This window comes from Amphibalanus amphitrite, unplaced genomic scaffold (assembly GCF_019059575.1).
Source record: "Amphibalanus amphitrite isolate SeventyFive unplaced genomic scaffold, NRLGWU_Aamphi_draft 000063F_arrow, whole genome shotgun sequence".
NCBI lineage: Eukaryota > Metazoa > Arthropoda > Thecostraca > Balanomorpha > Balanidae > Amphibalanus > Amphibalanus amphitrite.
In genome coordinates this window covers 387,771-413,210 of record NW_024881559.1, presented here as the reverse complement: position 1 = coordinate 413,210, position 25,440 = coordinate 387,771, and the positions used below count along the sequence as shown (strand labels likewise).

The window sequence follows — 25,440 nt, the reverse complement described above, 5'->3', positions numbered from 1 at the left end:
AGTACATTGCATTTTAGGCTAGCTGAATTTACTTTTCGTGAAGTTTTTTTTTACTGCATTCTTGGCATGTAATAGGGACACACAAACCAATCGGTGCACACCTCAGTACACACACAGACACACACAGACATAAAACACATACAATTGACCTTGACCTAACTTGACCTGAAATGACCGCAGCCAGTAAAAACCTAGTCGGATAGTGTGACAAAGAGCTGCTCTAGCTGGATTGACACCACAAACGGCAGCGACATCGGTATATGATGGGCACCGCACGTGACATTCCAACGGTGGCCCCAAACAGCAACATTTGTTAGTTTGACCTGACCTGGAAGGTCAATGATTGACCTAATGTGGTAAAATTGGGTACACTCGGGGGCGATTGATGTTCCACCACTCCCTACCCATCGGGCTCCCATGGCTCCCGCACTGGCTGCTGCCAGTGTTGCCTGCCCTCAGCACTGGTCAGCACTGCCTGCCAGTGCCAGTGCTGCCAGTGCTGCCAGGCAGCACTGGCTGCTGCCAGTGTTGCCTGCCCTCAGCACTGGTCAGCACTGCCTGCCAGTGCCAGTGCTGCCAGTGCTGCCACTGGCGGCAGCCAGTGCTGAGCCATGGGAGCCCGATAGGTAGGGAGTGGTGGAACATCAATCTGCCCCCGAGTGTACCATTGGATTCGTCTCTTCCCAAAGAAACTGTTGGTCTTTGCCGCGAAGCTCTATCTCCACTCTCCAGCATGAGCGAAATAGCGGGGGGGGGGGGGGGTGGCAACCACGATCCCCCAAATGTGCGTTCTAGGATGGGAAAATGGCATGTGCGGGCGAGGGTTACTTACTTTTTTCTAGAACGATAATACGCAAAAAACGCAAAGCCGAAAAAAACGCACGCAGAAAACGCATAGTGTAGCCAGGCCTTTATAGTGTGACGAAAATACCGACTTCCCTGTCGCGAACGGTTCGCTTTGTTTACGATCGTGTCGAGCATCAAAGCACACCGGCGGGTGAGCCGCCACTCGGACAGCGACACCTACCTGGAAGCCGGGCAGCTCCAGCGCCGAAAACGCCACGCCGAAATCCTCGGTCAAGTTTTGCCTGGACAGCATCCAGGAGCGGTTCGTGCAGTGGTAGGAGAACTCCATCGGCGCGTATACGTTGCTAAAGTCGAGCGGCTCCACCCTGTCGATGGTCTCGTTGTCCAAAGTGATGCTGTAGGTTAGGGTGACCGGCTCCAGCGTCCAGGAAGAGACCTTGTTCTTGTCTGGATCATCGTTTCCCGACATCTTGGCCTGGAAATTGAGCCTGGAGCCGCGCACGCTCCCCGTTAGTCAGGTGCCCGCGGGGGCGGCGGACGGACCCTGAGTCCGCTCACCGTCAGGTGGCAGCCTCCGCCAGGGCGTATTTTAACATGTTAACTGGGTCGGCAATTGCCGACCCAGTCACGGAGAATGCCGACCCAGTGACAGCCGTTTGCCGACCCAGTTGCCTCCCCCTCTAGGATGCAGCACGCACATGCAGGCTAGGTGCCGTCATTCATAGTGAGGCTGCTGCCCTCCGAAATGATAATGCCGCCTCTTAAAGTGAAGCAGCCGTCTATAGAAAGTGATGATCCCGCAACTCAATGTGACAGTGCCGCCCCTAAATCTGTTAGTAGTCCCACTCAATGTACCTAATGGTGCCGCCCTTCTAAGCCATAGGCGGCGGAACGGGGAGGGCACCGGGGCACCGTGCCTCCCTTTGATTTTGACATTTCAACATTAGCCCTATGGGCGTTGCATGGAAAGAATGGGACCAAAAGTCGGCAGTGCCCCCTCTTAACTGAAGGTGTTCCGCCGCTACTGTTCTAAGCATCTGTGGAGCCCCGCAATGTGATGATACCGCCCCTCAAGAAGATGATGCCGCCTCTTTCAGTATCGGTGGCGCCCCTCAATAAGATGGTGCCGCCCTCAAAGTGCCGGTGGCGCCCCTGAATGTGATGGTGCTGCCCGCCAACGAGTCGGTGGCGCCCCTCAAAATGATGCTGCCGCCCCTTAAAGCGTTGGCGCCGCCCCTTATAGTGTCAGTGACGCCTTTCGAAGTGTCGGAGGAACCCACCAATATAATGGTGCCGCCCCTCTAGGTATCCACATAGCCCCTCATTGTGATGGAGCCGCCCCTCAAGCAGACGATGCCGTCCCTCAAGAAGATGATGCCGCCCCTGAATGTGATGGTGCTGCCCGCCAACGAGTCGGTGGCGCCTCAAAATGATGCTGCCGCCCCTTAAAGTGTTAGTGCCGCCTCTCATAGTGCCAGTGACGCTCTTTGGAGTGTCAGAGGAACCCACCAATATAATGGTGCCGCCCCTCTAGGTATCCACATCGCCCCTCATTGTGATGGAGCTGCCCCTCAAGCAGATGATGCCGCCCCTCAAGAAGATGATGCCGCCCCTTTCAGCATCGGTGGCGCCCCTCAATGTGATGGTGCCTCCCTCAAAGTGCCAGTGACGACCCTAAATGTGATGGTGCCTCCCGTCAACGAGTCGGTGGCGGCCTTCAAAATGATGCTGCCGCCCCTAAAAGTGCTGGTGCCGCCCCTTACAGTGTCAGTGGCGCCCTTCAAAGTTTTGGAGGAACTCATCAATACAATGTTGCCGCCCTCTAACTTTCTGTAGCGTCCCTCCATATACATAATGGTGCCGCTTCTCAAACCATCCGTGGCGCCCCTCAAAGTGATGGTGCCGCCCCTTACAGTGTCGGTGGTGTCTCCTCAAAAGTCAAGGTGCCGCCTCTCAAAGAAATGCTGGTGTCCCTCGAAGTGTCGGAGGCGCTCCTGAATGTCATGTTGCCGCCCCTCAAACCTTCCGTAACGCCCCTCAACGTCATGGTGCCCCCCCAATGTGCTCACGGCGCCCTTAAATGTCATAGAAGCGCCGGTCAAAGTGATGACTGTGCTCCTGGCAGTGTCGGTGGCGCGGGCCCCTTATAGCGTCGGTGGCGCACCGAACAGTATCGGTGGTGCCCCTCAAAGTGATGATGTCACCCTCAAACAAACGGTGACGCCCTTCGAAGTATCGGAGTCCCTAAATATCATACCTATTGCCACCCATTAACGATCTGTAGCGCCCCTCCATATGAAGGAGCCGCCCCTTAAAGTATCCGCGGCGGTCCTTAAAGTTACAGTGCCGCCCCTTACAATGGGGTGGGTGGCGTCCTCAAAATAAAAGTGATGTTGCCCCCCCCCCCCGAGTAATGTTGCGTCTCTTCTAAGTATCGGAGGCGCTCCTCATTGTCATTTTGCCCCACATTACTGCGCACATGGCGCCCTTCAATGTAATGGTGCCACCCCCAAGGCTCAAAGAGATAACTGCGCTTCTCACAGTGTCGGTGGTGCCCCTCAAAGTGGTTTAAGTGCCCTAAAAAGTTGGTGGCGCGCCTCAAAATGATGCTGTCGTCCCTTAGCATATCTGCAGCGCCTCCAAAATGATAGTGCCTTCCCTTAACCGGCGCCGGGCTGAGGTTTGAACCCCCCTCCCGACCCCTATAACTTGGCTACTAGGCCACGTAGCAACACGCGGTAAGCGGCATTCGAAAGAGTGTCAAAAACTACTTGGTTCAGTTTGTTTACCGTACTTTGGTTAGGTCAAGTCAAATGTCAAATATCAGGTGACCAGAGGTCATCAAAGGTGAAATGTGGGTGAAATGTTGTCTGTTTCAACATTTATTGACAAACTGGCGCATAACTCGGGGAAGAATAGAACTACAGCACCGCGAAAAAAGCGCATTCGATTGCTCTTCAACGTTCCTATAAAGTCCTCAGACTTGACCTAACATCAACGGCTTAACCTCCAGAGCACAACTAGTTTAACCCGTGCCGGGCTGGGGAGGGTTGGAGTGGACAGTGGACCCCCTCCGCCCCTCTACTGAGCTGTTTTAACCCTATTAGTGGCAGGCTCCTGGCTACCCCTATTAGTGGCAGGGGGAGGCTGTTTACGACCCCCCTTGATATCTCGAGATCTAACGGGCCGATTTTCAAAATTCAAACGGCATTCGATTTCGCTCAACGTGATCTACATTTCTAAAAAATGAAAATTAAAAAATGTCAATAGGGGGGGGGGTAGAGGAGGGTAAAAACGGGCAAATTGCAGATACATTTTAGACTGTTTATCACGGCCAGGTTTCTGAACCAATCTTAACGCAACTTTTGCCGATCGATAGAGAATGAACCAGGAATTCACATGGATCCTAAAAATATGCATTTTCAAAAATCATAGGCGGATACAGATCATTGAGATTGGGGGTACTCAAAAAGTATAGTAAATAAGGTTTTTGTTGGTACTGTTTCTGAAAAGGGTGGTAACGGTCTTGTTATGTTACAATTTTCTTATGAGAGAACGACTACAATTGTATTGGTCATGCATAGGCGGTGTCAGGGCACCTATGTTGGGAGGTAAAACATAAATTAAATTAAAGGATTAAAACATAATCCTTTTTGGACGCCTGGATCCGCCTATTATAGCAAAAACGTGTCAAAAGAGGAAGTACAATAACTGTATATGTTATCACATGATACCTTTCATTCACTGTTCGTAAAACTGGTGCAGCATCGTGATCTTCGCCCAAATGACTCGCTTCACGAATAGGACCCCCCAATTCCCAGTGCTCTGGAGCCGCCCCTGGTAAAGTTATGAACTTGAAATTTTCAGGGAATGTGCCCAATTTAGTTTTAGGAAAAGTCAGAAAATTTCAGCATCGTAGCTTCAGCGGTTTCGGAGATATTCCCGAAAAAGCTGAGGGGTGGATAAAAACAACCCCCTGCCACTAATCGGGTTAATGAAGAACCTTTTTACTGTAATAATTATTGACTCACGAAAGTTATGACATTGTTTTTTCAGTACTGTGCTCCTCTCGTCGAGATACGTCGAATGAACTATAATTTGACATTCAAATGTCATTTGGGAAATTTGAGCTCAGGTCCAGGTCATGACCTGACTGGTAAAGGTCACGTTGCATATCAGTCGATTTGTATCGTCAAACTGAAATCATCTAAGGTGTTTTCATCGCTCAGGCATGTCGCATGTCTCTATCAGAAGTTATTGAAAAAACTGCTGGAGGCCTTCCATGACCTGACATGAACTCAAGGACATAACGAGGGGTCGTGGGTGGCAATTTTCCGATTAAGTGTTTCATTTTTAATTGTTTTATGATGTTTAGATTCGTTAACTTTGACATTTGTCTACCTATAAAAAGAGGCATGCATGCCCTGATTTTCTCCCATTTCCTTATACCTAATGGAAGGGTCGCAAAATTGTCCTTACCTTCGGTCAAAGACATAGCAATTTCGAGACTTACATTTTATATATACAGGGTGGCGCCGGTAAATAACCGCAAATTTCAAACCTGTGTTACGAGGAAACTATTTAGTGCAAAGCAATAATTTTTTTGCATTCATGTGCCATGCTTTATGTAAATTGTTGTCCATAGCAAAAGGGAACGTTGCAGCTGAAGATGATAGCGGAAGAAATGAAAAGGCACGCGGTCATTGTGGCGCTTCACGCCGGCAGCGAGGCACCCCAGGTCGCCAACTTCCTCAGGGTCTACAAAAGCCATGATTATAAAGTCGAGCGGATCTTGGATGAGTCTGTGGGCGACGTTCCGTCTGTGGCAAAGCGGAAGAAACATCCCCGACGATCTGATGCCGTCAGAGACGACGATTTCATTGCAAAAGCCGAGAACATCGTCGACGACGACCAGACGTCGACGTCACCGTCGATGACGGTGACGTCGTGAAGCCCTGGATCTACCGAGTGGCTGAGGAAGGCCCTATGTGTTCCAACAAGACTCTGCACCCGCCCTCAGGCCAGGGTGACGCAGGAGTGGATGAGCGCCAACCTGCACAGCCACATCACGCCCGAGCTCTGGCCGCCAAACTCCCCGGACCTGAACCCGCTCGACTATTACGTGTGGGGCGTAGTCGAGAGGGACACTAACAAACACCCACACAACAATATTGACTCTATGAAGTCAGCCATCAAGCAGATGATGGTCAAGATGGACAAGACCATGCTGACCAAGGCCTGCGCCCGGTTCAGGCCGCGCATCGAGGCCGTCATCGACGCGGAGGGGGATTCATCGAGTGAATTCTGCTCGACAGGTCGCCATCAGTCACCCCAGTTCCAAGCTTTCATCCAATGTACTGACTTTTGTCAAAAAATTAATGTTTTGTGTGGAGCACATATTGTCTTCATTTATCAGCGCCACCCTGTATATACAGTTACACACTGTTTGTCTTATCAATCGCTTAAGTTATAAAGGGATCGTTCAGTCGGTGTATCTATGGTGAGCATTTCCCTGTTCCGTAGCTCAGTTGGTAGAGCACCAGACTCCCCGCATTGTCTTCGCTTGCGTTTTGTCCGCCGGCCGATCCGGAGAGAAAGTTACCGAGTGAAGATCATTTAAATTTCAAAAACTCAATGAAAATGTCACTGGGGTCACGAAAATATTTGAGTAGGTAGGTATACCATTCATTAATTTGGGGGGGGGGATGAACGTATCGTTACAAATCAATACGCTGTTCATTACGCGAGTAACTAATGAATAAAAAATGTATGACTTCATCCTTACTCCACCCGCTCTCCCTCTCCATAAAAAGAGAGTTAATTGTGTTGCATTTTATTAACCCTCGCACGACCAGGCCATTTCTCATAACACGAACGACCAAGGGGGGGGGGGGTTGTTACGACCCCCCCTGGCGTTTCGAAACGGAAGGTCGTAGAGCTTAGCGGAAAAAACCAACGGATTGCTCTCAACGAGATCTCGCGATTGGTGGTATATTTTTTGGTCCTAGGTCAACATTTGACCTACTTTTGACCGGTCAAAGGTCAAATTTTCGGAAAAATGGACTTTTTTTCAACTTTCGGCGGCGATTGCGGCAAAACGGTGGGAGATATCGACTTGAAACCTTCACTATCGTGTTCCTTGATCAATTCTCTATCGTTTGGTATGTATTTCGTTTCCCTAGCTCTAAAAATGGCGCGTTGGGAGCGCCGGAAGTCGGCAAGGTCACAGTCGGCGGCAGAAATTCGAAAAATCAAAATTTAAATTTTTGAAATCTGATTGTATTTTTGGATTTGGGAGGTCCATTTGCTCCCTATAGAAGCTAATATTGCTGCATATTCCCATTGAGGTGACAAGAATTAGCAAAATAGTGGTTCGGGCGCTTTTCAAAAATAGTACCGGACGCTGTTCCTCTTGTGACGTCATAGCTCCGTGACCTGACCTGACCCGGTCAAATTTCTTATACCATATGATAGCCAATACTTGCCCCAACATGCATGGGAAGTTTCATCACGATCCATCAACCGATGTCCGTACCACCGGCAGGAAACCTCGGGCGTTGGCACTCAGTTTGTGAAAATCCGGCCGGAGGCTGTACCTCTTATGACGTCATAACTCCGTGACCTGACATGACCCGATCAATTTTTTTTCGGCAAAAGATGCGCAAAGGTTGCCCCAGAGGGTATTGAAAATTTCAGCCCGCTACGACAAGCCGTTTAGCGTGCACTTCGAAAAAACCTCAGGGGGGGGGGGTTGATACAACCCCCCCCCCCTAGGCGTTCTAGGGTTAAGATGCAGAAAAATAGAGGCGTCAAAGGATATGGCCGAATATCAGCGACCCTTGCCGTGTAAGCAATGGGGCTTGCAATGGGGTATGACAAGTGGGGGTAATGGCCCCGTCCAGCGCCCATAAAGTGGGCACCACTCGTGCGACCTGCCGACCACTGTTCTAGAGCCATAAAACACCGTGAATGTTTTAAGCTTGACGATACGGATCGACTGGTATGCAACATGTTTTATTTATGGTGAGGTCATGAACTTGACCTCAGGTAAAATTTTTAAATTATTTTTTGTAAAGTCAAATTATAGTTCATTTGTCGCATTATGACACGAGAAATACTAGTTATATCCCGGAAAAATAGACGTAATACCGCTGAGCTTAGGTAGGTTGAATCTGAAATCATTACTTAGAAAGAGTTATAAAAGAACCGTCGAACGTGTCTTTTTTGTCATTAAATATCAGTAGGTATGGCGCCCCCCTCAGATGCCAAGTGCCGCCCCTATGAGTGCAAAATGCCGCCCCTAAATGTGATTGCCGACCCAGTGAAAATCCCTTAAAATACGCCCTGGCCTCCGCGGGTCGCCCTCCCTGCTCCGAAACCTCACATCCTGCGCCACACCATCACCCAAAATTATTCCTCAGATTAGTTTTCATTTTCAGCGATAACTATATCTTAAAAAAAAAATGAGGGAACACGGCTAAGAGGTGACCAACGCCTCGATAAAATGCCAAGAGTCTATGACGAGCCTCTACTATCATTACCTACGAATTAGCTTATCTGGTAAACAATATTAAGGATAAAAGGAAACTTTAAAATCATGTAGCCCAGCCAATGCAAAACTTCAGTATGACATGCTTCTTTTAAAAAGCAATGGAGACTCCATTGCACTTAGTCATTTCAGACCAGTTGATTACCAATTATGTCCATACGAACGAAAGAGAAACAAGCCTCTTCAATATAACGGAAAAATCTCAGTATGAGCGGCCCGGTACGGCCCAGCCTGCGCTTTTGGAGGGCTTAGCCTTATATCAAGACAATACTAAAAGACTGACATTTCAATTTTCCTGCAATAAGAATGAATAGAAGCCCTTTCCTCATTACTAAAGGAAGCCGAAAAAGTCCAAAATATGCTTTCGGCGACGGACCTTCTTCTGTGAAATCCATTGAAGAATGCCGATATCACCAGCAAACTTTCAGCACACCCTCTTCAAGATCACATTGTAAAAAATCATTCCATTTGATTTAACAGATGCACGCTTGGCACGGAACATATACTTTGGCGTTTTTCGCCTTCCTTTATGAACAAAAAGCCAACTATTCACTCTTTATTGCAATCATCATAATAATAATGTCTAAAAAAGTTGCAGACCATCCTTTTTTACAATACCCTGAAAAGCGTGACCAAGGGGTATACTTCGTAGCGCGCATCAAGCTCTGCTTATAGCGGGATTCGACACAGTCCATTTGTCCATTCAACGATTTGAATTCATAAAAAAACTTCAAAACTGTAGAGGTGACAATTCTTCTCGCAACCCATTTAATGACCGAAATGCAAAGCGTGACGTCACTTTAACATCCTTTCCGGGTGAGCTACCACGACCTTTTTTTGTTACTATATGGAAGGCGTACTGAAAATTTAGTGGCGAAACGACATTCCTTTAGGAGATACCTTATAGGTAACAAAACAAGGAGCGTTTCACCCCCCCCCCCCTTAGGAGTTTCGATAATGAAAGACTGCATCATGTACAGTTACATATACTTACTGGAGGTCGATATTGGCCAGGGTAAGCGTGTGCTGATCGTGGTCTTTCGGACCAATATCATTCCAAGACAGCGTCACAGTTTGACTGGAGTCAGATGCGTTGCAGTCGGCGGCGAAGGTAGCGTTGCCCAGATCCACTCTCCAGCTGAAACACAACACATTCAGCTCAAGGCGTGTAACAAAATACTTTTACAAATGCTCATCAAACTATCGAAAGAAAAGGCATGCTGCTGTCAAACATAACAGCTTTCTTTTAACCCAGCGGCTGCCACCCTCAAGCCGCTGAAGGGGGAGGGGAGGCAAATAGTTACCCCCCCCCCTTACTTCTTCTCAAATTCAAAATACAAATTCTTCTTACGATATCTCCGACGATATCGTCGCTATGCGAAGAGAGAAAGAAACGAAACTTTGCACACATATTTCTAAATAACTAGCCGAGGTCCTGCCCAAATTTGGTGTCGATCCAATTTGAAATGACGTCACAGTGACGCCAGAGGCAGAATTATAGATTGGCGTTGCTCAGTCTCTACGGGAGAAATATGACCAGTATAACGCCTTTTGGGGCGATTAACGGAGCGAGCGAGAGGGTGGGTCTTGCACGTGCGAAATTGCGAGGGGGTACCTCCAACTGACTTGTGCACGGCACCCTACTAACTGGTCTCTAGCGGTGTGCCAAATTTGAGCACAATCGGCTCAGCCGTTCTCGAGATCTGGAAGCGGCACCCTGCACGTGCGCACGTGCAAAATGGGTCCCAACTGACTTGTGCACGACATCCTACTAACTGCTCCGTAACCGTGTACCAAATTTGAGCGCAATCGGTCCAGCCGTTCTCGAGATCTGGAATCGACCCCTGCACGTGCGCACGTGCAGCAGCACCCCAACTCTGGCACATGGATATGCAGTGCCTAGTGGGTGCCTACCTACATGCCAACTTTCAGCGCAATCGGCCAAGTAGTTACCGAGATATTGCAACAATTACAAAACGGACACCTCTTCGTTTTGCACGTGGCACGTGCATAAGGGGTCACCCACATGCATCAGGAATAGTCCAATACTTGGTAGAAGGAATGAAGCTACCCTACAAAAATTACCGCGTGTAAATCGGTCAAGTGGTTGCTGAGATATAAGCCTCGCAAAAGCGTGACCACGGCCGGCCGGCCGCTCATACTCAGAAATTTCCGTTAATCTAAGGAAAGACTACGCTCGCTTCGCTCGCTCCGTAATAAATGGTATATATATATATATATATATATATATATATATATATATATATATATATATATATATATATATATATATATATATATATATATATATATATATATATATATATATATCCGATCACATATTCAACCGATCACTGGTAAGGAAGTAGGAACTAGGTGAAAGTGTGTTTAGATGTGTCGGGTGCTCAGCTCATTTACAGTGGCGTTTCGCTTTTTTAAATATAGATTTCTGGGGGGATCCAGAGCGTCGTAAGCCTCGTCGTAGCTGCGACGTGTCGCAAGTTGTGTAGTAAGTCGTTTTTGAAGGGATCAATTGATGAGTAGCGTTACTTAAGTTGTAAAGTCTATCGCAAATAGCCTGATTTGCGACACAGCTTACGAATTTGAAATAGCAGTCGTAAGTTGTGTCGCAAGTTGACCCTTGCCTTGAGGAAGAGGTCACAGGTCACAGGTCATTCGGGTCATGGTCACGAAATTTACATGGTAGGTGCAAAATTGTTTAAACTTTAGATCCTGAAAATTTGGTTGCAATCCGTTGACGCTAACGCGAGTTATAGAGCTTGAACTGACGGGTCGTCTAGGAGGCCTCAATCGGTGCCAGCGAGAGTGTTGAAAATGGTGCATAGTATGTTATATTCACATTTATTGGGGTATTCGGGGATATGAAGTAGCCTAACACCATTCCAGCAACTACTGGCGAATCCAGAAAGGCGGTCTTGGACGTTGCAAGGGGCATCTCCCAAAATATTCTCCCCATTCCAAAAACGACGTGTCCCAGCTGACCCCGATGACCTCCAATGAGCTCTGTGATGACCCCAAGTTGACCTTTTTGACCTGGCCTGTCCCAGATGACCTCCGTGACATCCTATTGAGCTCTCTGATGACTCCAAGCTGACCTCTGTGACCTGACGTGTCCCAGATGACCCCCATGACCTCCAATAGAGCTATGTGATGACCCCAACATGACCTTTGTGATCTGACGTGTCCCAGATGACCTCCGTGACCTCCAATTGAGCTCTCTGATGACTCCAAGCTGACCTCTGTGACCTGACGTGTCCCAGATGACCTCCATTTGAGCTCTGTGATGACCCCAACTTGACCGCTGTGACCTGGCGTGTCCCATATGACCTCTGTAACCTCTAAGTGACCTCTATGATGACCCCAAGCTAACCTCTGTGACCTGACGTGTCCCAGATGACCCTCATGACCTCCAATAGAGCTCTGTGATGACCCCAAGTTGACCTCTGTTACCTGACGTGTCCCAGATGACCTCCGTGACCTCCAATTGAGCTCTCTAGTGACTCCAAGCTGACCTCTGTGACCTGACGTGTCCCATATGACCTCCAATTGAGCTCTCTGATGACCTTTAGTTGACCTCTGTGACCTGACGTGTCCCATATGACCTCTGTGACCTCTAAGTGACCTCTCTGATGGCACCAAGCTGACCTCTGTGACCTGACGTGTCCCAGATGGCCCCAATGACCTTCAATTGAGCTCTGTGATGACCCAAGTTGACCTCTGTGACTTGATGTGTCCCAGATGACCTCCGTGACCTCCAATTGAGCTCTGTGATGACCCTAGGTTGACCTCTGTGACTTGACGTGCCCCCAAGTTGCCCTCTGTGACCTGACGTGTCTCAGATTACCTCCGTGGTCTCTAATTGAGCTCTGTGATGACCCCAAGTTGACCTCTGTGACCTGACGTGTCCCAGATGACCTCTGTAACCTCCAATTGTGACCTCCATCTACAACTTTCTTACCTCTCTGTGACCTCAAACTCTCGGAACTCATTTCTTCTAAAGCATAGATTCTAGATGCCCTATAGCCACGAATCTCCTGTGATCGATCCCAAATTTTATGGCAAATCACGTGAGCGTTAGCAACCACAAGTCACCCAGTTAATACAAAGCTTCAGAATCAGAGAACATGCTTGACCTTGCTGTCTCATAAGCTCGCAAACCAGAAAGGCGAATGTTCCTTTATGCGTGATAGAGTTTTCGACCTTACTGACGTTTACTACGGGATCAGCTGATCGTGTAGCCTTTTAAATTCTCGAGTAAAGCGGGTATTTAAGCCTCGTCGCAGCTACGTTCTGTCGTATCCTCCGACAAACCCCTCTTTCCTCAACATCCCTCCTTTTTCGCTACGACACAACTTGCGACGGGACATGTGTCGTAACTTGCGACGTGTCGTAGATGGACTTGCGACGCCCTGGATCCCCCCGGCCTTAGTCCGAATCTTTTGAATGGAAGGATTTACAAGGACAGAGCCCCCGCTAAGCCAAGCTTGTCGCGTTGGCCCTGCCCTCTGCCTTCCAATCGCGCAATTCCTGTTCTACAGCCGAATTTAGAGTCCGAAGTTTAACCCGCGCCCGGCTGGGGGGTCCTGGATTTCCACGCCCTGCTGGGGGGGGGGGGTGTTTGAACACCCCCCCTTGTAACTCGGCTCCTGGGCCACGTAGGGATACGCGGAAGGCAGCGTTCGAAAGAGCGTCAAAAATAATGACGAAATCACTTCAGTCAATTTTTGGTCAGGTCAAAGGTCAGGTCACCAGAGGTCATTGAAGGCAAAATTTCGTCGATTTCCAGGTCGAATGTCGAAAATTTCCAAGAAGCCAACGCATAACTCGAGAACCAATAGAGCTACAGCGCCGCGGAAAAGTGCATTCGATAGCCCTATTAAAGCTCTTTCTGAGTAATTCTCTCAGATTTGACCTAACGTCAACGGTTTTGCCTGCAGGGGGCAAAAATTGCAAAAATTGCCGATTTTTTCGGAAACAGTTTTTCTGCAATTACTTTTGACCCAAGCCTTGTACGAGCTTACTTTTACCGGCATTGTGTTCCTCTCGTCAAGACGCATCGAATGAACTATAAGTTGACCTTGAAAGGTCAACTTGAAAATTTGACCTCAGGTCAAGGTCATGACCTGACCGGAAAGGGTCATGTTGCATATCAGTCGATCCGTATCGTCGAGCTGAACACATCTAAGGCGTTTTCATCGCTCTAGCATGCCTCTATCAAAAGTTATTTGCGAAAAACTGTTAGATACCATTCGTGACCTAAGATGACCTCAGGGCATAAACAAGGGTCACGGACACCATTTTCATGTTCAGTGTGTCTAAGCCACTTGTAATTCGGTGTTTGGGAGTGTTAATAATGTCTTTTGTCCAAAAGAGGCGCATTTCAATTTTCTCCCATTATCTTATAATGGGGAGGTCGCAAAATTGACCTGACCTTAGGTCATCGATATCAAAATTCTGAGATATACATTTTGTACATGCTATTGCTCTTAGCAATCGCTGAAAGTTTCAAAGCGATCGGTCACTCGGTGTAGCTATGACAGACATTGAAACTTTTTATGAGGTGAGGTCACTTCAAGTGACCTGGTGACCTGACCTTGAATGACCTTGGTCTGAAATTTTCACAACATGTGTAGAATTGATGTATGATAAGGTGTACCAAAAACGGCGGCGCGGCGCTTTCGAGCCCAGACTGTTATGACCGGGAACGCGTGCTCTCACCACGTGGAGTCCAACGCTCCACCGACTGAGCTACGGAACCGGTTTCATGCTCAGTGACATCAGAAACGGTTCATATCGGAAAACGACAAAACTTTATGACGTCATTGTGACGTCATCTTAAGTGCTATAACCACCAAACTTTCCTCAAATATGTCCCAAGTATTCATTTGAAGCTATGCCAAGTTTCAAGTTCATATCTTATCAGGTTTGGAGATGATATCACACAAAACGTAAAAGAATGGGGCAACTTTATGCCCATTGCCCCCCCCCCCCCCCCCCAGGCGGCCCTTGGGTAGTCTTCATTGCATATCCGATCTTCCATAATCCGGAGTATCTCAGGCTGCGGTGTTTTTCCACCAGCTAAATGGAAGGTCGACCCGTGAGCAATGCCCACCACTCAGGGCGCGGCCGCGGTCGCCATCCCGGGCCGTACTCACGTGCTCCTCGCGCCCTTGTCGCCGGCCAACGAGAAACGAATCACGGCCGGCGCCGACGTGTAGATGAACACGCAGCCGAGATTCTCGAACTGAGACGCGTCGGCGGCGGATTCATCGGCCGCCTTCAGACTGCGCACCTTGCGCCGCTGCGCCTCGCCGCCCTGACAGCGGAGCGCCGGCCAGACCGGTGATCAGACCAGTGATCACACACACACACACACACACGGGCCGGTCACAGATCAGGCCCGGCCGGGGAGCGATACCACCACACCGTAACCAGCCATCAACAGTGGCAAGTCTTCAGGCTTTTAACAAAATAAATGCACTTCAATCACCAGCATTACACAATGAACAACTAAGACAGGTTGGTACGGAAAATGTATAGCGTTGACAACACGCAGTAAGTGCAAAGTGTCGGAAGAGCACTACACTCACCATGGTGGTGTGCTTCCCTGTCAGCACTGCAGAGTACTTTCCAGTCAGACTCTTCACTCTGGCCAGGACTGTGGAGATGAGCTCATCTGCCAAACAGACACGACGTTCCTTGTTCACGTCACAATGTGCGAGCGAATATTCACCAGTTACTAAACCAGTAAAACGCCTTTTGGGGCGACCAACGGAGCGAGCGAAAGGGTGGGCCATGCACGTGCCAAATTGCGAGGGGGCTCACCAACTTACTTGTGCACTGCACCCTACTAACCGGTCCCTAACCATGTACCAAATTTCAGCGCAACCGGTTCAACCGTTCTCGAGACCTGGAATCAACCCCTGCACGTGCACACGTGCAGCAGCATCCCAACTGTGGCGCATGGATTTGCGTGGGATTTGCATTACCTAGTGGACGCCTACCGGCATGCCAGCTTTCAGCGCAATCGGCCCAGTGGCCAGTACAGAGATATTGTAGTTACCGAGATATTGCAATTGTTACAAAACTGACACCTCTTCGTTTTGCACGTGGCACGTGCATACAGCATAAGGGGTCACCCACATGCATCGGGAATAGTCCAATACTTAAATGAAGGAATGAAGCTACCCTACAAAATTTACCGCATGTAAATCGGTTAAGTGGTTGCTGAGATATAAGCGTCGCAAAAGCGTGGCCACGGCCGGCCGGCCGCTCATACTAAAAAAATTCCGTTAATCTATGAAAGACTACGCTTGCTTCGCTCGCTCCGTATAAGACATTTTTGTTAGAACGAGTGATTATACCACACTGGTCATTATTTACCCGTATCGACGTTCAAAATACAGCCACTCAGCAATCAGAGCATAAACACCTTGCTGACAACGTGAATCACTGTCAGCGGTGTCCACTCTCCATCGTCTCCGCCCTAGGCGACACCGGCACATGCTGCGACCGGCGGCCGCTCCGAGGCAGACACCAGGTCAGAGCCGGAAGTTCTGGCAGCAGCACCGACCCCGGTCCAGTGGAGGCCGGCGACCCCCTCCCCACCGCCGCGCCGGGTGAGCACTCACCGGTGCGCCGGAGCGCCGCCTGCCGCTCCGAGGCCGCCCGCTCGCCGACGTACACCAGGAAGAGCGTCTTCTGGGCGCCGTCGGCCAGCTGCAGAGACTCCACGTCCTGCGTGTCGACAGTGACGCGCCGGTAGGCGTCCAGCTGCTCCGACAGCTGCGCAGCGCACCGTCACCGGTCAGCGGCGCCGCGGGACGGGGTCGGGGGTCAGCGGCGCACCGTCACCGGTCACCGACCAGCGGCGACCGGCGACGGGACGGGGCAGCGCGGCGGCGCAAACGCTGACAAACACTACAGGCGTCGCAGGCGGATTGAAGTGAGTCACCGATAGGCCGTGCGACGCCACTGCTGGTGTCCTAGGTTCAACAGATTTGCAAAACTAACCAACTACCATGTGACAGAAAGTTAGCTGCAGAGTGCAGGAAGTAGCACGGTCTTTGCTCCGCTCACCCCGCATGACACATACCTGAGACGGGTTGGACATGCTCGGAGTGAAAGCATTCAGGGACGATTCAAACTCCCGGCGCAGCTGCGGGAAGGCGCTCGGGTACCCGCTGAAGTCCTCGACGTTGAGCTGGCGGAACATTTCAGGCCAATGAATTATAGTGAGATACTAGCAAAAACAATCAATTGCTCTGCTGCTGCTGGTGGTGGCCAAAAATTCAAATGTATCTAACATTGCTCACACCTAATGCATTAACTAATTCAAAGAATTTAGTGAGAAAGGTCATACACTTTCAACCATGGTATGACAGAACTGCTGGTGCTATGCTCATATAGGTACACTCAGATAGAAAACAGCTGCGGCAGCTGTTAAAAATATTTTGCTTAAACATACATCTTATGACTTACCTCATTCATAATGAACATAACAAGAGCCTCAGAGTCCAGTGAATTGAGATGCTTTTGAAGCTGTGAATTGGACATTGCAGGAATAGCTGGCAATGCCTGAGCAGATGACCTGTAATGCATAGCAATAGTGAGTCATGACCAGGCTGGGGGGGGGGGGGGGGATCAGGGGGAGTCATGATTGGTCATGACACACTTTGTAGGAAATAGTGATGAGCTTGATAGGCATGAGTTTTCACATTGTGCACATTTTAAGTCATATAGTGAAGTAGATAGGCCTGCAAAATTAATGTCACTAGCTCTAATATGCAAAGTCTGTCTTTGCTTCACATCTCTTGTAGCAGCTGCTGCAGCATGTGGGGATTAGCAGCTGGCATATGCCTAACAAAATGTAATATAATGAACATTGCACACCTTTGCCAGACTGCTACTCAAAAATTGCATAGGGAACAGTTGCAATGGTCTTTGCTAATTGCCATATACACTAACAAACATTTAAGCAAAATGTGGGATAGGTATCATATGAACAGCTACTTATACTTACTCTGTGGACTCCCAGACAAGGACAGGAGCACTCTTGTCTGCCAGTGTAGTCACTGCCACTCCCAGCAGAAGGAGGACTTTTAATGACCGCATGACTTTTTTGTAAGCTGCTACTTCCTAAAAATGTATCTGAAATAGAAATAAATTATATACGTGCAATCATAAGTTCCTACACACTGTGACACTTGTAAAGCTTGTAAATAAATATGGAAAAATTAAGCATGCTAACATGAAAATGCCCATTTTAAAATATAAAGGGTGGGCAAATCAACTGGATCAATGGAAAACTCAGAAGTAATATATCTTGCAAATGCTTTCACAACACATTGGTAGGCATATGTAAAACCTTGCACAGGTTTATGATATAGTCAAGTTTTTTTTTTGACAAGGGAACTTTGTATGTTACCTCTTGCACCACAGAAAAGGTGCAGGGTCTTATGGAGCTATAATATATGGTAAGGTTAAGCAATAATGATTGCTCTTTAAGCAGTCTAAAGCTTGAATTAGCAATGCACATGACACACAATTTTATTTCTGGCAGAGAATATGGCAGCTTAGCTAATCATTGCAAGCATAAAATCTGAGATTCGTGTATCGATCACTCAGATCAGGGTTCAGAGTCAGCTGGAGTTAGTCAGAGACCAGAGTCAACAGTTCTGAATGAAGTCAGAATCAAATTTTGAAACAGGCAGAACCAGAACCACAAAAAAATCCAGACTCCTCAGAATTGGTAGGGCTGTGGAGCCTGAGTTGGAGTTGGTCAGAATTAACAGTTCTGCCCGGAGTTGAATTTGGAGCTGGTTTTCATTTTTTGTGAGCCAGAGTCAGAGTCACCAGAAATCCATTGACTCCACAGCCCTGGTATTGATATTCAAAGATTCTCAGAGTACAAAATGATGCTCTAGTCATATATCATGCTTTCCCTATATTATTGTCACAGTTACACACCACAACTTTTTAAAAGCAAATTCAGGATCACACCAATAACAACAGTAGCGGTGGAACACCTTCAAGTAAGGGTGGAGGGGCACTGCCGACTTTTGGTCCCATTCTTTCCATGCAACGCCCATAGGGCTAATGTTAAAATGCCAAAATCAAAGGGGGCACGGCACGGTGCCCCGGTGCCCTCCCCGTTCCAGCGCCTATGAATAACGATATGGGGAAGAATAATATGCATCAACCACCTATTTCATTTCCTATCAAATCAAACAACGACAGCGAAACTAATGCACCACTTCCTTCCAGTGAAATAATTTGCCAGTTACACAGGCAAAAACATATTTTAACTAATAAAAATGGATGAAAAACAGGAGCTTTGCAAACTTTTATGCTGATGGTGAAATGCCAGATCAACACATCAACTACAGGCACAGCATGATTATGAAAAATACTCATGACAAAAGCATAGGTACAAATAATGTTTTACAAACAAAATGATACAAATAATTACAAAATGTAAAAAAACTACAACGCTCACACCATGGATTACACACCAAACACACCCCAAACACAGACACATCACCACATACAAAATCTTCAGCGCCACCTTTCGTCGAAAACCGGCCACTCGATCTCGTGACTAGTGGTGGTAATATTTTTCGTGTGTCTTGAAAATATCAAAAAGATACAAGTTTTATGTTCTAAGTATGCCTAATAAACTGAAAAATAATTTTTAACATTAATCAGTAAAAACATGAAACAATGCGACGTATCACAGCGAGCATTTATGGCGCATTCACAGAACACCTCTAAAAGGATCACTGCCGTTTTATTGAGCGCACAGGATGTCCGTGAAGTTAGCGTCAGCCACGCTGCCACAGCAACTTCCTAGACCAGCGTCCCTTGACCTGACCTTGACCTTGACCTCAAACTTTAAATTAAGTACATGTTTTTGGTTGTTCGTGATGAGATCTTTCGATCGGCGTTTGAATTTTCCAAATCGGACCATTAGTTCGGGAGATAACAGGGCGGTGTTTCACGGGCTGCTGCTCAGGGCTGCGGAGTCGATGGATTTTCGGCGACTCCGACTCCGACTCCGACTCCGGCTTTCAAAAACCAGCTCCGACTCCGACTCCGACTCCGGGCAGAATTGTCGACTCCGACCGACTCCAACTCCAGACTCCGACTCCGCAGACCTAGCAGGGCTGCGGAGTCGACAGATTTTCGGTGACTCCGACTCCGACTCCGGCTCGGGTTTCTAAAATCGACTCCGACTCCGACTCCGACTCCGGTCACAACTGTCGACTCCGACCGACTCCGACTCCGACTCCGACTCCGACTCCGCAGCCCTGCTGCTGCTACCACGCTGCTATCAAATTGCGCGAGCTGACGTCACACTTGTGGTAGTGTTGGAGCAATGGGCCTGTTGATGTCTCCATGGAAACCCAATTTGACAAGTCGTAAAATCGGCGTGCTGCTATCACCGGTGAAACAGGGCCCAGGGGGGGGGGGGTAAAATTTACCTCCCCCCAGCCCCGCGCGTTCGGCTGGAGACCCCAGCCCCGCGCGGGTTAAAGGAAGGGGCGCGTCAAAAGTGCCTCAAAGGTTCGTCTGATCGCCAAAATAAGGGCGGCAATCGATTCCTCGGGTCAATCTAGCCGCAGCAGGGTTCCATGGATGTGTGCATCAATTACCCCTTACCCCTTATCGCCCTTAAAGGAAGGGGCGCGTCAGAAGTGCCTCAAGGGTTCGTCTGATCGCCAAAATAAGGGTTGCAATCGATTTCTCGGGTCAATATCTAGCCGCAGCCTTGGCCCTTGGGTTCCAGATTGAGGTGTACATGCATCTACCACTTACCCCTAGTTAATCGGCCCTTATTTTGGCGATCAGACGAACCCTAGATGCATTTTTTGACGCGCTCCTTCCCTTAAAGGAAATAGTTCACTTTTTAACATGGGTTTTGAACTGGAATAGCAGTTCCGTAGCTTGGGCTGAGACGAGCATAAATCAGGAGCTTTTACAGCCCAACGATCACCCTAGGCAAAGATATTCTATTTCTCGTCCCGAAAAAGGTGTCTTGCGTTGAGGATGTGTGCCTTGCATATATTTCCATCCAGTATGAAAAGAGCATGGGTCCCGAAAATTCTTCAGAAAGTAGAGAAATTATCTACGAGAACTCTAGAGAAATTCTTGTACTGATCAATTAGGACATTCAGGGGAACATTATCAGATCGAGCAGATCGCCCAAATGCCGGTGGCTGTGATAATTTCTCTGTTTCTGAAAAATTTTCGGGACCCATGCTCTTTTCATACTGGATCGCGTGTGCCTTGCAGAAACTGAAAAGTTCTTCCTATATCAAAATATAGAAAATAATCTTTTGTTATAAAAAGGTTTTATTTTCTTTGCTGATTATTTTGAACATAAAAAATCATAAATCCGTTGCAAAAAAAATAATTTCGTGAAAGTGAACTATTTCCTTTAAAGGGACTATCCCACCTTCTAAAATGTTGTTAAAACCAGTTAAATTGTGCCCGACTTTATGGATTGGATGATCAGGAACACGGTTCTGGCATTTATTTTTCATTAAACATCTTTGGCTTCCCATATTCCAAACACAAACTTTCAAATATGTGACGTCATAGCCCAAAATTACCTACTTCCCCAGGCCACATTACTGTCATAAAGCTGATTCTTTTTACTCTGTAGGCACCACAGCAAAGTTCAGACCAAGTTTTAAGCGATTTTTCAAAGAACAAACCCATTTAAATCAGAATGACTAAACGAGGTCGAGGTGACGTCACACTAACGGTCGCTCCATGCTGAAGATAGGACCTTGTACAGTAGGTCTACTAAAAAAGTCCCCCGCTCCAGAGGCGGCCGGCCGGCCGAACCCCCGGATTCCAGCCCCGACTCTATTGCGCAGGCCGCGGCAGCGACACGGGTCAGGTCGCGGCGCCCGGCGAGTGGGTCAGTTGGCGGCGGCCGGCCGTGGAGTGAGGACACCGTGTGTGGGGCGCAGAGATGCCGCAGTGCAGAGGAGGGGAAGATAATGACTGCACGATGCCGGAAATGATGCCTTTGTGATCTAAATTAAACACCTGCAGTGCATATCCTCCCTTGCCCCATTCCTATTTTATCATAATCCTTCAATAATCTGTAATGGTCATTCAGCGCAAGCAAGCAAACAAAACAACCCGTTTAGCGGCGACATCATCTCGGATAAAAAAGCGACAGTGATGATTAGAATAGACTTAGCGCGAGGGCAAATCGAGGGGTATAACTATATGTATCACATACCTACCGAGTATTTTATTCCCATCTAGCGAATTAAGATTGGGGATCTTGTCCAACAAGTCACCGGCCGTTCTAGACACAGAATAATGCTTTGTTTTCGGTCACATCATTATCTGCAATAATTTGAAGCGAGGTTTAACCCTCGCCGGCCGAGAAGAAGGGGTGGATGCCGTCACCATACATTCTTTTTGCGGTAGCTCAAAGCACACTGATGATAGAAGGCTGACATTTCACATGCCTTACATTTCATTCAAGCCGGATCACTTGACATCAACCACGTTTTCAGGTCAGGTCACTTAACTATGACGTCTTAGGTAAACCTCTGCACGGTTGTCGGTTATAAAATGATGCAATCCGTAATGCACTTAGTGTCGTATATAAGCATAATGGGGAATTATGGAAACTGTTATTTTGGCGTCGGGAATGATCTGGAACTATACCTCAAGCACATGAAATCGTGACTTCATACATTCTTGGCAAGGTCTAATGCTTCACTTTGCATTGTTCACCTTGCGTGACGTCATTTATGACGTCACTAGGGTCATAGGAGTGTTTCGTCAATAACTCCAGATCAAAATGAGCTAGCCAGTCGGGACAGCCATCAATGGACTTTGCAAGACTTCCCGAATCAAATGTTATGCAACATGTCCTCCTTTCAACAGCTTCGTGACCTGCATTGCCCTAACATGACATTGACCTGAGATAAACATCCTAAATTGCTTCACCTAAACAAAAAAGCATATAAATCGACGCGTCTGAGAACAGAAAACACGATTGTATCGAAATGACGATAATGCGTTTAGTTATTTACCAAGAACCGATCAAATGCCTTGGGGCCCTTGACCTGCCCTAAGAGGTCACTTATATTTTAAAATGGGGTGCCAGTCACTGCGTCATGTAACGACGCAAGCGCTCGTTTTTTTCCGCGAGGCTCTAGCAGCTAGCTCAATTATAGGAGCTAAAAATGGAGGTCGGGGAATCACTCCCTTCTCATTCACTATTTGGCTGGGATAGTGTTTGCAATTATTGTTAAAATCTAGCATTTTAAGATTTCAAATGACCCATTTTTTTCCCGCCCAAGTCTTTCAATTCAAGGTCATAACATCAGGTTACGTCAAGTGACCTTACCTCAAGGAAAGTTCCTGTGCTCATCATATCTAAATACACCGACTAACCGATCGCTTCAGAACTTTCAGCGATTTTAATGGGCAACAGTATGTCTTTGAAACGTTTACTTTGCAAGTTTGACATTGTTGACAGAAAGGCCGGGTCAATTTTGAGATCGCTTAACTCTCAAGTCAATGAGAGAAAATTGAACTGCGCTTTTTTGGACGGAACGTATAATAAACACTCTGGAAACATGTGGTGCTTGATGAGATACAATACTGAATGAGAAAATTGTTTGTTTTGTTGAGGGCCATCTTTTTCGGTCTGAAAAGGCCCTTGCAGAGCAATGACATAACTATGCTGTGGTGTAGTAATTGGGTTGTGCGAGCCAGCGACAGTGATCTGCGGAAGCGAGACTGTTCCCGTGGGACGATTGCCCTGTCAGGACGGTCCAGCCGTCTTCCAAACGGTCACCCGAAGAGGACTATGTGTCCTGGAATGGATCCGACATCAAGTACTATCGTCAAGGTGTCATTAACAAAAATATGAAATTCGGGAGGATAAATTGAATATAGAAATTGTGGCCGACAGAACATTATCAGTTGCATTCAACATACTCGCAAGCATGTTCACACACCCAGTTTACATAATGAGCCATGTAATAATTATTTTTGATAGACATGCTTAAGTTATGAAATCATCTGAAGTGTTTGTAAAGTTCCACGATACGGATCTAATATGCTTCTATGCATTATGACCATTTCTGGTCAGGTCATGTCTTTGAACATAGGCCAAATTTTTCAAATGACCTTTAACCCTCGCCGTCACAGGGGGGGGGGGGGTTGATGCACCCCTAAGGTTTTTCGCGAATAACTCGCGTAAAAAGCGGCCGATCGCAACGAAATTTTCAGTACCCTCGCATTGATCAATTTTACACCTACCCTGAAACTTTCATGATCCTGACATCCAATTGATCCAATTGACCTTTGACCTGTGACCTCTTTTCCGAGACCATGTTTGGCCGGAATCGCGATTCGGCGTATATGTCGGCTCGCATTAGCCGCGCGTTTGCAAGCTTTTCGTGGTTTCAAACGTTCAATCATGTGATTTGATGTTGCTCCCATACATTAGGGTGGGTGTCAAGGTCACCTGAAGGTCAGGTCAGGTCATTGACCTTTGGTGACCTCGGGTGACCTCGGTTCACTTTTTCGAGTTTTACATGTTTCTAGGCTAATGTTTGGAGCTGAATTCGAATTTAGCAACCATTTGAACATTTACGAAGTAGTTTTGGTGCATTCGTAACATGTTACGAAGCTGTCAGAGGCGGTTGACACGTATTACGAATACCCGTCACAACCCCTACCGGTTGACCTGACCTGACCTGACCCGACCTGGTCTAAATGCTTAGACATCATCTCTGATCAAAACTGACACGATATTCGTGATTAGCACCCCGGAAAACCACATAGCAGCCACACTTTACGACTTTCTAACAGGTCCCGATTTTCCCGGTTTTCGGGTCATTGACCTGACCTGGAAGGTCACCCGATGACCTAGGACCTTAAAATTGGGTATCATCGGCTTCCTCTCGTGACGGGCAACACGCTCGTTTTTTCCGCAAAGCTCTAGCTCGATCAGGAGCCAAACGCGAGGGGGGTGGTACCAACCCCCTTGTGCCGTCGAAGGACGCAAAATGGCCTGTGCCGGCGAGGGTTAAAGATCAACTTTTGATTCATTCGAAGCGTTTTGATAAGATTAACACAAGGCTGGTAAAATTAATTTCATGAATGTTTTAAGCTAAAAACTTTTGAGTGTTTGTGGAAAAGCAATTGTTTTCCTCATAATACCGATGGTGGCAGTTGTTGTTATTTACATGCTAAGCCGTTGACCCTAATTAAATCTGACAATATTATTCTGATTTCAGACATAGCGGTAAACGAGCTGATTGTTGTGTTAGGTTAGGCTCTTTCGGTCGATTTCAGAGTGGGAAGGATGATAGGAAGTAGGGGGAGACAGGGGGCCTGGGCAGGAGTCCTGGACCGCATGCTCCGCTGGGGCCGAGCCCATCACGTGGGTTGGATTGCCCTGACACATGGATAGCTCTGGGCGGTGTTTCACGGCCCCGCGCTGCAGCACGCTGCGCTGCGCTGCTGCATTGTTGCGGCGGTTGATATGAATTCGGCTCCACGCTAGCGTTGCGAGCCATAGGCGCGGGAGCCGGGGGGGGGGGGCAGTGGGGGCAGCTTGCCCCCCCAACTCTGGGGCCGTGGGGGTGTTGCCCCCACAGCTTTGAGACGGAATACCACACTTTTTTGCAAATGTTTTTTTTTTTGTTGAAAAAGCCGAGGGATGAAAAATAAGTGGCCTAAAACCGGTGAGAAAACTAGATTTGGGGGGACTCTAGGTTGATCTCTATTATGGTGCAATCAGAAAGTAGTCAGAAAGTAGTTCCCGCGCCCCTGTTGCGAGCTTCCGAGTCTGTTGATGTTTCCATGGAAATCGGAAACCCAATGCACCGGTGCGCGCAACGCACCCTGTCTAGGAAAATTTTACCATCGATGACCTCTAGTGACATGACCTCTGGTAATGACCCGATCCAAAGTTGGCTGAAGTATTTTTTTTCTTCTTTTTGCTACTTTTGACGCTACTTCGAATATCACTTAAATGCCCAAAGCTGAGTTAAAAGAATGATGCTCAATCC

General features: G+C 47.8%; 1 protein-coding gene across 13 annotated transcripts in view; it reads right to left on the bottom strand.

Moving 5' to 3' along the window:
• The window catches only part of LOC122378671 (V-type proton ATPase subunit S1-like), a 32,085-nt gene that overhangs the window by 1,915 nt on the left and 4,730 nt on the right, over nucleotides 1-25,440 (bottom strand). For 3 of the 13 annotated variants that reach the window (XM_043359993.1, XM_043359997.1, XM_043359994.1), the window contains exons 2-9: nucleotides 17,400-17,527; nucleotides 16,859-16,967; nucleotides 16,473-16,580; nucleotides 16,009-16,162; nucleotides 14,968-15,053; nucleotides 14,533-14,693; nucleotides 9,351-9,494; nucleotides 1,028-1,295 (exon numbers count right to left, since the gene is read on the bottom strand). In XM_043359993.1, the coding sequence (XP_043215928.1) occupies nucleotides 1,028-1,295; nucleotides 9,351-9,494; nucleotides 14,533-14,693; nucleotides 14,968-15,053; nucleotides 16,009-16,162; nucleotides 16,473-16,580; nucleotides 16,859-16,967; nucleotides 17,400-17,491 (1,122 nt within the window). In that variant the 5' untranslated portion in view covers nucleotides 17,492-17,527. Of the gene's footprint in view, nucleotides 1-1,027; nucleotides 1,296-9,350; nucleotides 9,495-14,532; nucleotides 14,694-14,967; nucleotides 15,054-16,008; nucleotides 16,163-16,472; nucleotides 16,581-16,858; nucleotides 16,968-17,399; nucleotides 17,528-18,875; nucleotides 18,952-25,440 lie in introns of those variants that run through there. The other 10 variants (XM_043359995.1, XM_043359998.1, XM_043360001.1 and 7 more) reach the window with 8 other exon arrangements.